Source organism: Adiantum capillus-veneris, chromosome 15 (assembly GCF_014529385.1).
Source record: "Adiantum capillus-veneris isolate H3 chromosome 15, ASM1452938v2, whole genome shotgun sequence".
In the NCBI taxonomy this organism is placed as follows: Eukaryota; Viridiplantae; Streptophyta; class Polypodiopsida; order Polypodiales; family Pteridaceae; genus Adiantum; species Adiantum capillus-veneris.
In genome coordinates this window covers 70,290,740-70,302,653 of record NC_140945.1, presented here as the reverse complement: position 1 = coordinate 70,302,653, position 11,914 = coordinate 70,290,740, and the positions used below count along the sequence as shown (strand labels likewise).

The 11,914-nt window shown below is 42.9% G+C and overlaps 1 protein-coding gene across 1 annotated transcript; it reads right to left on the bottom strand.

The window, feature by feature from the left end:
- Positions 1 to 1,723: 1,723 nt before the first annotated feature.
- LOC147440855 (protein LYK5-like) lies at positions 1,724 to 4,227 on the bottom strand. Its single transcript, XM_086482663.1, has 2 exons — positions 4,071 to 4,227; positions 1,724 to 3,973 (listed from the first exon to the last, which is right to left on the bottom strand). Exon 2 carries the CDS (start codon positions 3,966 to 3,968, stop codon positions 2,010 to 2,012), a length of 1,959 nt encoding a protein of 652 aa, XP_086338789.1. The 5' UTR covers positions 3,969 to 3,973; positions 4,071 to 4,227; the 3' UTR covers positions 1,724 to 2,009.
- Between the last annotated feature and the right edge of the window lie 7,687 nt (positions 4,228 to 11,914).

Below are 11,914 nucleotides of genomic sequence, written 5' to 3'. Positions count from 1 at the left end.
AATTAATGAAATAGTCCTTCTCTAGCCCATTAGACCCAAGATTCATGGCATTCATGAAATTGCAAAATGGATAGAGCACAACAAATTACATATTTATAGAACATGGAAAATAACTAACTCAATTTGCAAACTTAAAATGAGTGTAAACATTGTGAACTTGAACTCAATAAATCTTCAATCTTTGGCAATCACCCTCCATCCATGGGAATTTGAGTCAGGTTGCAAGGAGACAGTTTGGTTGAAATATTCAAAAGGATCAATATGTTTCTTTCCCTCATTCCGTAGCTTGTTTGCTTCGTCCATATCTTTGAGAGACCTTGGTTTACACTTTTTATGATTGCATACTCTTGATTAAGCTTAATATTTATACAAAATTAATTGTCAGGGGTGTTATTTGAAGCACTCATTGTATGAAAGAAAAGGCTTTATCATTGAAAGAACAAAACAAAAGCAAAGTAATGAATCTTTGAGTAAGAATGGTAAAGCTGCTTTGAGCAAGAATGACAGGGTTCTAAGAAAAAAGGGTAAGGCATAAAGAACATCCGCACAATAGTTGTTTCAAGATTCAAAACATACATTTTCCGTGAAAGTAATTGAAAGTGAAAAGCAAGAAAAGTGACTTCTACTTCATGCATGGAGATATGAATGAAGATACACCTTAAATGGACTAAATACTTCACGATTTAATCCTAACTACTATATTTGGAGTTGTTTGGACCGTCCAAGTTTCGTCAAATCAACAACTTAATCACTTTCTTCCACTGCCCTTTTTGGCTCTAATGAATGTTTTAGATGGCCCCGGTTGAAAAATTGTAGATTTTCATGATGGTGTGATTGATTCTAGCACTAGATTCGAGACCTATGGGTATCTTAAGGTTACTAGTATTAGATTCTTGTTGGGGTAGTTGGTTTCTATGTGCTTGTTGTGGTAGGCTATAGTTGATATTTGTGCTAGCCTGGTGAGTACTTTTGATACTTGCGCATACTTTTAATGAAACAACTAGGAGACTGTTCTCTAATCCTAGCTGACTATGAAGTAACTTGATGTCCCCTTGGCCTAGTAACTTGTGAGGTGCACTTACTAGGGGTTGCCAAAAACATTTTTCTCACCAAAGAAAGTAAGGGTACACTTAAATTCTTCCAGTTTTTAGGTCTAAATAGCGATATTTACACTTAAACTCGTGAAATTTACCGGTTCATTTCAAAACAAACTCAAAATCTAGCTGAAATTGTTAAAAATTCACTAAACCCTAGCATTTTTTGTGAACATTGGTATTGATGCTAAGTATGCTGATCCTCTTATTCAGAATAAGGTCAATTGGAGCCATTCAAACCTACAACACCATGATGGTCTATGCAAGAACTTGAGGAGCTTACATTGTGGTTTTTAGTAACATCACCCCTCCTACAATAGGAAAGTTCCTACCCATATTTCACTTTTGACTTTTGAGGCGATGTATGACCCTTAACAATGAAGAGGGCAACAACCAAGGTTAGTATAACCCACTTGGTCTTGAGCAAGAAACAATCGACAATCACTTCTTTGCAAGTTTGGTCACTAAGGGAATCATAGAAGGTTATTGTATAGTAACATGTGAGTCTAAGGAAGGGGGATTATGCAAAGGAGAAAAAAAAAACATTTTACTTAGAATGGTCCTGTATATAGGGGTTAAAAAGGGGCATTTAATGCAAGCTCGTGAATTCCGCTTAGTATTAATCCGAGTTTAGTCAAAGTTAATCAATTTTTGTGATCTTAAATGAAATGAAAAGGTATAATAGCAAGAGTACACAAAGATAATACAACAATGAATCTCTAGAAGACAAGAGATTGCAGGGTGAGCTTCCACAGATATGAAGCTCACACCTCTTACATACAACAAACTTTTTCTGCTTGGAGTGAAGGACTATCATGTTATCCACACTGACCTGGCCATGCGCTGACTACCGCGTATTACACATAGAACTCTGCTGCACATTATCATGGATTTTCCCCTTTCCATCCCCCATCATCATCTTCCCACAACTCCATCACGGGCACCTTCACTTTCCCATTTCTGTGACGCTTCCATGATTTCCATCAAAATTGATGCAATATAACTGACACTTGGTCGGGCCACCGGATCTTGAGAAACACACCGCCTTGCCAACAATAACATCTTCATGGCACAATGCAGAGGATACTGACCTTTCAATGTGGGATCCACCCAATGTTTCAGGTTCTCTTGAGCAACGACATCGTCACCTTGTAACACAGAGTTTGTCGACTCCCACAGGAATGCACTCTTCCCTGGCAGCTGCATGCCTTCCTCATCCCTTAAGATGGGTTCCTCCCCTGAAAGCATCTCTAACAACACAACCCCGAAAGCAAATACATCTGTTTTCGATGAAAGCATACCCTCATTCATGTACTCTGGAGCTAGATATCCCTGCTTGCCCTCAATGTGACTCGTCCAAGCTACGCCCTCCTCCATATCCTCTGTAGATTTGGCCAAACCCAAGTTGGACAACTTCCCCCTAAAGTTTGCATCCACAAGGATATTGCTGCTTGCAATGTTCTTATGCACAAACCCCGGCTTTGTGTACTCATGTAGATATTCCAATGCATTCGCAACATCAGCGGCAATTCGCACGCGCGCATACCACGAAAGGTGCGATGGCGGGCTTCTAGTTTCCTCATGAGGAAAATCATGAAGCCAGTCTTTCAAAGACCCTTTCCCTACATAAGGGTACACCAAAAAAGACTCCCGTGTGCCCAAGCAAATGCCGACGAGTGGAACCAGATTCGAATGATGCAAGCTTTTGAACATAGAAATCCTGTTTGAGACATTCCCATCTATCCTTTTGATAGCCACAGTCTGATCTTTTAGTATGCCGCGATAAACAGAGCCCTTAATATGGTTGGATGTATCAAAATTGTTTGTTGCTGCAAGAATGTCCTGTGTTGAGTATGAGGGTAGCTTATAATTGATCTCATCGATGTCGATCTCATGCTTCTTGAAGAAACTTGACGACTTTGCATCGGATACTTCCATTAATGCAGCTTCTGAGGAAGTATTAGCATTCCGTCCTCTTTTGCTCCTGTGTCTTCTTCTCCTCTTGAAGCAACAAATTGCAAGTATGATGATTAATCCTGCAAGGAAAGCTCCAACTGCTATGCCAACATACATACCAACATGAGAGGATTTCTTGCCAGCGGGTGGTGCAGGCGATGGAGTAGAAGGCACCGTTATTCCGATGGAGGGAGGGGTTTCTGGCTTCTCTGCAAGAGGAATCAAAATAGTGCTCTGTGCATATATAATTGAATTTTGCGACAGACTATTTGCACCTTGGAGCAAAGAAAGATTAGCCCGGAATCCTGAATTAATTACATCGACACTGTCTCCTGACACGATCGGGTATGTGATAAGAAGGTTGATACCTTGACCAAGCTGCGACTGAGAGGGGCAAGCGCATCTGAGGGGGACCGTGATGGAGGCCCCAATTACGAGAGAACTTGCACTTACTGTTGGGTTGGAATCTTCCACACCAGTACATGTTGTAAGGCCTTGAAAAGTCGAATTTGCGATCTTGAAGAAGGTATCATCCGGCTGAATAGTGTAGGGTATGCCCATAACAGAGTAACCCAGGCTGTTGCAAGCACAGGAAATGGGGATGAAGAGGGGCTGGTTTGCGGTGAGAGACGAGGAAGTCGACAATGAATTCGCCGATGCAAGGGCTGAGGTATTCGTTGCAAACAGGGAGGCGACATCGGACAGTGATTGCGACTGTTGGGTTCGGTAGTACGAGTAGGTTTGGCAAGAGGGCAGGGCTTGAGAGCATGAGTAACCCACATTAATGTCGGCAGAGGTAGTCGAGGTACTGGTGCTGCAATCTCCGCCGACCCCAGCATAGCTTTGCTGGGCAGAAGCTCTCAGGATGCCAGAACACAGAAAGCAGAAGATGCAGAAAACAATACAAGCTCGTCCCATGCGAGCTGCAGAAGAATGCAACTCTCTCTCTCTCTCTCTCTCTCTCTCTCTCTCTCTCAGAGAGACACACACACACACACACACACACACAACTCTACCGACCTAAATCTTTCTGTGGGAGGATCTTTGAACTTTGGAAGCGAAGGCGAAGCTCCTGCAAAGTTTGGGTCTTCCCGTGATCCCATCTTTTGACATGGTCATCAAACACGATTCGGTCCTGGTCGGACTAACACCTACGCGTTGTCATTGCGCAACGCAGAACGCACGTGCTTATTGACACTCATTAGATTCAGTAACGTCATGAGTTCTATCAGGAATCAGGATCAGCACGAAACCGCGAAGTTAGTGGGGCTGGCCCATGGCCCCTTGGTGACCCCGAGCATTTCATGAAGGGCAGTGAGGGGATCAACCGGCCGGGTTCGCGGGCAAGCTCTTGAGGCGTAGTAAACTCGGACAACGCAAAAATTAAGGCGGAACGAAGAATTTGGCACAACCCCTACAACCCGAGATTTGAACCTACAACTTTACTCTTGGTCTTGAGATACATGGGCAAACCGCCTGACCTGCAAGCACGTTGTGTACCCCTATTTGTTTTTATGAGCTTATATTGTGAGTTAACATGCACTGCTCGGGTCTTTGGGGTTTACTTCGTGTTCGGGTTTAGTTTTTGACACAACACGTGTGGCTGCAATTGGCGAATTATCGTGCATGGACTTCATAGTCGTGGATCCCTTCACCCACCTTCGATTGATGCTAGATGTTACATAGTCTTGAGGGGTCACAGGTGCATTCTCTACATTTACTACCTAACTCCTACAATGCAGGTAGAAACATCAAATGCGAATGCTAATCACTGTTAGGAACTTTAGATTTGACATGCATTTTAGAATTTCAATGAACATTGCCAAAGTGGCAGTAGTATATGAAGATATTTCTATGGAAGGTAATGTGAAGTGCTCTATCGATGGGCGTGAAGATCCAAGAGAGAGGGATTGGGTCAGATCGAAGCTTGGGGTGCAGGTTAGCTAGTGAGGATGTGGCCCACCTATTCATGGAATGTCCAGCTATCGGAGGCCTCGTAGGGAAAATATGCAAGTGGGTCCAAAGGACAAGGAAGATTGGATTCTTCAAGACTGATTTATTCCTTAAAGGCAAGAAGTTGGGAAGTCTTGCCCTTCTCATCTGCACTGAAAATATCAGGTACTTCTTCTTTCATAATGTATGGCAGGCAAGCAACCATCGTCTGTTTGAAGGAGATCTTGATGTGGCAAGCTTCGCAAAGATTATACAAGAAAGCAGAGTGCTGATATGGACGCTCGGGTGCGACCAAAACTTGGATGATTGGTCTAGGGCTACCCATGCGTGATATCAACAGGCAATAAGTAAAGCCTAGAACTTTTGATCACATAATGAGGTGATAGGCCTCATAAGAGGCGGTAAGCATCCGGCTTGTAATCTTAAGCACCTCAAGGCTTGATCTGAGTTTGAGGTTTGTTCTTTAATTTTATGCTACGCCTAATACAATTCACTCACAAATTGTGAATTTTGCTTCTTTTTTTTGAAAAAGAATTTCAGTGAACACTCATTTTTAAGGATTGCCAATCTATACTATATATGATGCAGCTTAAATTTTTTGAGGAAGAAGAGGGCATCCACGTGTCGTTCATTGGTTCACTTTAAGAAGCAGTGGAAAATAAAGCAAGGCGACCCATTGGACTCAATGACTCATCAGGTGGCAGGCGAGGCATCAAGCAAGGAAAGAAAAGAGGCACTGACAACTCATGTCCCAGAAAGCAAGGTGGCTCAGAATGCATTGCAGCTGCCAACAAGCAAAAGTACGACATTGTTTGAAAAAAGCAAGGTGGCTCGGAATCCATTGGAGCTGCCAATACTATATATGATGCAGCTTAAATTTGTTGAGGAAGAAGAGGGCATCCACTTATCGTTCATTGATTCACTTTGAGAAGCAGTGGAAAATAAAGCAAGGCGACTCATTGGACTCACTGACTCATCAAGTGGCAGGCGAGGCATCAAGCAAGGAAAGAAAAGAGGCACTGACAACTCATGTCCCAGAAAGAAAGGTGGCTCGAAATGCATTGCACCTGCCACCAACAAGCAAAAGTACGGCAGTGTTTGAAAAAAGCAAGGTGGCTCGGAATCCATTGGAGCTGCCAACAAGCAGAAGGACGACAATGTTTGAAAAATATTTCCAAGAGAAATTTGTCACACTGGACCAATTACGGATTATGCCGCCCATTAAATATTGCAGTACCCTCCTGCAATTTTTGCAAACTTAAGGGCCTGCATGCACTATCGCTTGAGCTCTCTCACCATTTTTTCACAGAGAGAAAGGATTGGTGAATCAAGTGCTTCAGGAGGAAACGCGATTCTCCCTCCCTCTCTCCCTCTCTCTCTCTCTCTTAATTAGCATGGTAGAGGAGATAAGCATGCATTGAAGCTTGGCTCTTGGTTGGATTTGCATTACAAAGTCAAGAGTTGTTGGTGTAGGCCTCCCTTCTCACAAGCTTGGAATAGATGATGAGCTTTCCATTAAAGCTTGAGAAGGAGAGAGAGTCTTCTTTGCTTCACACATGAGATTGTGAGTGTGTGTGTGTGTGTGTGTGATTATGCCTTGGCAAAATCAGCCCCCTCTCTCTCTTGGTCGACCGCTCATGATTTTTACTCATGTTGGCACCCCATTGGACCCTGCAAAGCTTAGCCAATGATAATTGAGAATCATAAGTGATAGCCTTGTGACATGTGTCCCCCTTTCCCCTTTTGTGAGAGATTTAGGTAATTAAATAATGCAATTAAACTTTCATTGGACCCCTTAGTATTTTGGCCAATAAGAATCAGGCAAGCCATTGGGCTGTTGAATGCTCATTGGATCCCTTTGGGAGACTGTCCAATAGTCTTCTAGAGAGCTTAATTTCTATTGGTTCTTTTATCAAATGTTTTTAAATAAATTAAACTAAATATACTCTAGCTTAATTCTCATTGGTCCACCTCTATGGCCATCCAATAGGAATTGAATGCATCTTGGGGGCAACTGGGCTAGGAACCTGACATGTGTCCATTAGGCCCTTTGTGTAAAGGGAATCCTTTGTGTGTGTGTGTGTATTCTCTCACCTCACTCTCTCACGTCCCCTAGCTTTAGGGATCTCCCCCTCCTCTTTAGGAGTCTTTGACTTTGTGCATACTACCAAGCATCCAATTTTCCTAAGCAAAGATCATTGGACTTAACCTTTGAATTTTGGAACCTTAGCATTTTGAAAGTCTTAATGGGTTGAACCTTAGGTCTTTGAAGCCCATTGCTTGCACATTGCTCTTCTGCAGATGGTCCCCCTTTGGATCCCTATTTTCCCTCCTTTGGATCCTTATTGTGACCAGTTTGCTAACCTTACTAATAATCTAGCTTTTTCTCCCTGGTACTTTCCCATATTAAATTATCAGTTTAACATTAGAAAATCATTTAGGAGAATTAGATATTAGTTATTATGACATAAGTCCATTTTCTTGAATTTTCCAAGCAGACTTTCTCCTTCTCCCCCTCCCTTCAACGGTTGTTTTGATTGTTCAATTCAACTGATCAAGGCTTAGGTGACACACTTTTTCCCGAACACTGACGCACAGAGAGAGAGAGAGAGAGAGAGAGAGAGAGAGAGAGAGAGAGGAGGTTGAAGCACCTACTCCCTGTGTTCAAGAAAAATCATTTTTTCACACATACAAAATTCCTTTCCTTGATTTTGTAAAAGGAAATTTTAGAAAATTGGGTTATTTTTTGGATTTTCACACTTATTTTCTCTATTTTGGGGCGGCGTTTTGCCTTTTCCCCTTGCCCTCAATCGGCATTTTTGAAATTGGAACTGCACGATATTAAGCTAAGACACATTTTTCATGAATACTGCATTTGAAGCCTACCGGATCAACCCGATGCAGACAGGGATAAGGGAAGGAAACCCAACCTCCGAACTTTGGTCGCTCGACGAGACAGCGAGGACGAGAGAGAGAGAGAGAGAGAGAGAGAGAGAGAGAGAGAAGGGATATATGTTGCTACCACAAAAGGAGTGAAGGAGCCATGCATCAACAAATGCAACCTCCACTGGGATGCATGGCATTCGGCATTGTCCGAGAACTTATTGCATCGATACGCTGAAGAGAATCGTCAATGTCCGTCAAATAAATCATTGGTTGTGTGTCCATGTAGAGAAAGAGAGAGGACTCAGGAGGATAGGAGAGAGAGAGAGAGAGAGAGAGAGAGAGAGGGTGCACTGATGTGAGCCCCAAAGCTCAAAATAAGGGCCGAGTCACACTTGATGCAGGCAGGGATAAGGGAAGAAAACCCAATCTCTGAACTTTGGTCGCTCGACGAGAGAGAGAGAGAGAGAGAGAGAGAGAGAGAGAGAGAGAGAGAGAGAGAGGATAGGTGTTGCTACTACAAAAGGAGTGAAGGAGGCATGCATCAACAAATGCGACCTCAACTGATTTTTCAATGTTCGCTATCCAACAGTTGTGCGTATTGTGCACTTTGCATTTCTCTCAATTACCTCTCACAACCTCTTAGGTGTTGGTATTCAAGAAAAGGCCCGCTCTTTTCATCTCCCCATCTGCAATGGTCGAGGGCTTTCGAAGTCTCCCTCCCCCCCCCCCCCCCCCCCCCCCCCCCCTCTCTCTCTCCTCTCTCTCTCTCTCTCTCTCTCTCTCTCTCTCTCTCTCTCTCTCTCTCTCTCTCTCTCTCTCTCTATAAGAGGTGCCCTACGATTTGACAACCGTGACAAGCAAGGGTAGTGGTCATTGATTCTCTCTCTCTCTCTCTCTCTCTCTCTCTCTCTCTCTCTCTCTCTCTCTCTCTCTCTCTCTCTCTCTCTCTATAAGAGGTGCCCTACGATTTGAAAACCGTGACAAGCAAGGGTAGTGGGCATTGATTCTCTCTCTCTCTCTCTCTCTCTATATATATATATATATATATATATATATATATATATAGCAAGGCAAGGCGACTACAGGTCGGTGTCCAGGTTGGGAAAGCCAACCAAGTTTAGGTTGGGAAGCTAGGGCACAGAGCTACTATGCTATAGTATTGTTGTCTCAGGCGGACAAGGTGGTGCTAATGACATGGAGTTTGGCAGCACTGACTGAGTCGACCATGGTGCTATTAAATCTGATAATAGGCGCATGCAAATGTGTATTCCCTCATTCATATACCATCGTTGGAGGCGGTGCCGTTTTACTAGTGCAACTTAAAATTTTCAAGGAAGGAGAGACCCTCCACATGTCACTCACTGCTTCACTTCAAAGATAACCTTATAAAATGTCTCTTTTCTCTTTTTTTTGCAAAACTCACAATTGTGAGTGGATTATATTGAGCAGCCCAAAAAATTACAAGGTTTTGTCATGCTCATGTAAAGCCATGACAACATCCAGGGATCAAAATTACAACGGCTATCAGGGCAGCCACCCCTACCACCCCGCCTCCACATCCTTGATATACAAAGCCCATACTCTTGTCATTCTGAGATCTTTTATTTACCGATGGCCAAGATTTGCCCCCATCTAGGCATTCCATCTACTGACAACAAGGCACAATCAGTCCTAGACCAATCCTCCAAGTGATACTTGCGCCCGAGTGCCCATATTAGCACTTTGCTTTCTTGTATAATTTATGTGAAGCTTGCCACCTCAAATCCTCCTTCAAAAACACGACGGTTCCTTGTCTGCCATACATTATGAAAGAAGGAGTATCTGACGATCTGAGTGCTGGAGAGGAGTGCAGGACTACCTGTATTTTTACTTCCAAGGCAAAGGACAGTCTTGAAAAAACTAATTTTCCATGTTCTCTGGACCCACTTGCATAATTTCCCCGCTAGGCCTTTTATAGCTGGGCAATCCATGAATAGGTGGGCCAGATCTTCACTAGCTAACCTGCACCCCAAGCAAGCTTGGAATCTTGGAACATGTGAATCTTTTCAGCCTTCAATTTTTAACTTTTCAAAGTATAAAACAAGGGTTTGACTCTACTTTTCCAACTTTACTTTTCCTTAATTGAAGGGTGGCTCAACTTTGTTTTTGGAAAGCCAATGGCCATAAAATTTTAGGATTTAAGAAATTGTTCACATATATACTAACAAAATTTTATCGGTTTGCTTCAAGGCAACCTTGGAATCTATCTAGGAGTTTTTTATTAATACACTAAACCCCAATTTTAATCAAACATTGATTTTGAATAGCCCCAAAATGGAAGAGTGTGTGTGTGTGTGTGTGTGAGAGAGAGAGAGAGAGAGAGAGAGAGAGAGAGAGAGAAGGGCGGGGTCTCACAAAGAGTGCCAAAAAAAACTTCTTGATCAAATTAATTTTAAAGTAAATCTATACATATATAATGGAGCTTAAATTTTCCAAGCAAGGAGAGGCTTGTCATCCATCGCAACTTGCACAAACGTCCTCATTTGGAACTCTGTGAAACACCTGCAGCTCGCGGACCTCGACGCTTGAAGGTCTCAGTCTAATCTTGACCTACAATAGCTTCTCGTGTGTGTGTTCGCGTCCATGCTAAGTGTATGTGGTGTGTGTGTGTGTTTGTGTGTGTGTGTGTGTGTGTGTGTGTGTGTGTGTGTGTGAGAGAGAGAGAGAGAGAGAGAGAGAGAGAGAGAGGAAACATGATTGGATGCTGGCTATGTGTGCATAGGCTTGAATCTCAACCTACACTATGACTGGACATTGATGGTGTGTGTGAGAGAGAGTCCAATCTAGCTAAGTGAGCCTACGCATGTTGTAATGTAAATGGCCTAGGAACATTGAAAATAGCGTAATTAAGAGAACTGTAGTGAGCATTTTTATGAGACTACTTTCAGAAAATAAAGGGTGAACTTGATTAGAGATAAAAACATAACCATTATACTTAATTAACTTGGCATGAACAATACTTTGTAAGAGAGAAAATTAGAGAATTTGACTACATTTGAGGACCGGATTTATGTGGAGCCGGTCCCCCCTCCAAAAGGCTTTTGTATTGTAATGTCTCCCATAAAGAGAGACTTGGTACAATACAAGCTTTGTATTCCTTGAGACCTTGATGGTGCAATGAAGATAGAGAGCTTCATGCACCACAATTATGCCCATAACTTAGCTAAATGAAATCATTAACTCCGCCATTTAGTGAGCACTTTATCCTTGGTGTCTCTTGCTAGGAATTAACTCATAATGGAAACTCCTAGAGTTTTGAATGTCTTTGGGGCCACACCATTACCAAGGCTAGCCCACCATTGACGAACAGATTTTTGGAAGTGCATAGCTACATGGCGTAGCTTGGAGGACTCCGTGAAGCCCTCGTCTCCAAAGGCCGCATCAAAGTGGTGAATAAAGGCCAAGACTTTGTCGGTAGCACCAAAGGTGCCATCATACGTGAGAACAGAGATACTCTTTCCTTCCTCTTTGAACTTCTTAAGTTTTTGCGACCTTTTCCAAGCACGGTAGGATTTGCGATGTCCTCTCCTCTTGTATTCTCTAGGAGAATAACCGCTACTTTCATCGGAAGAGGAGGAAGGTGAAGAAGAAGGAGAAGAAGGTGACCTCTTTCTTGCCTTTTTCTTCCTCTGTTTCCTCTCTTCCCTTTTGGAATGGCGAGGAGAAGGACTACAGGATGATCTTTTCCTCTTGGGAGGAGTTGGGGATCGTCGAGACTGCCGTCTTCGTGGAGCCACATCTTCAGAGAAATTTGGAGATTCACTTCTTTCTCTTTCATTGGATTCCTCCTCCTCTCTTATTGGAAACGAGTCTTCTGTTGAAAGTATCTCTTCTCTTCTTGGAGAGGTAAGGAAATCCGGTAATCACGAAGTTGTTGGGTAACTTCGGCTTGCAAAGCAAGGTTGCCCATAGCTTCTTTCAACCTAGTAACAAGATAGTTAACACATATTGGGGCATCATCAGTAGCACCTTCATGTGCGAAATCA

Excerpts from the sequence above, each read along its gene's own strand:
- LOC147440855 (XM_086482663.1), bottom strand. The coding sequence starts at position 3,968 with ATGGGACGAGCTTGTATTGTTTTCTGCATCTTCTGCTTTCTGTGTTCT.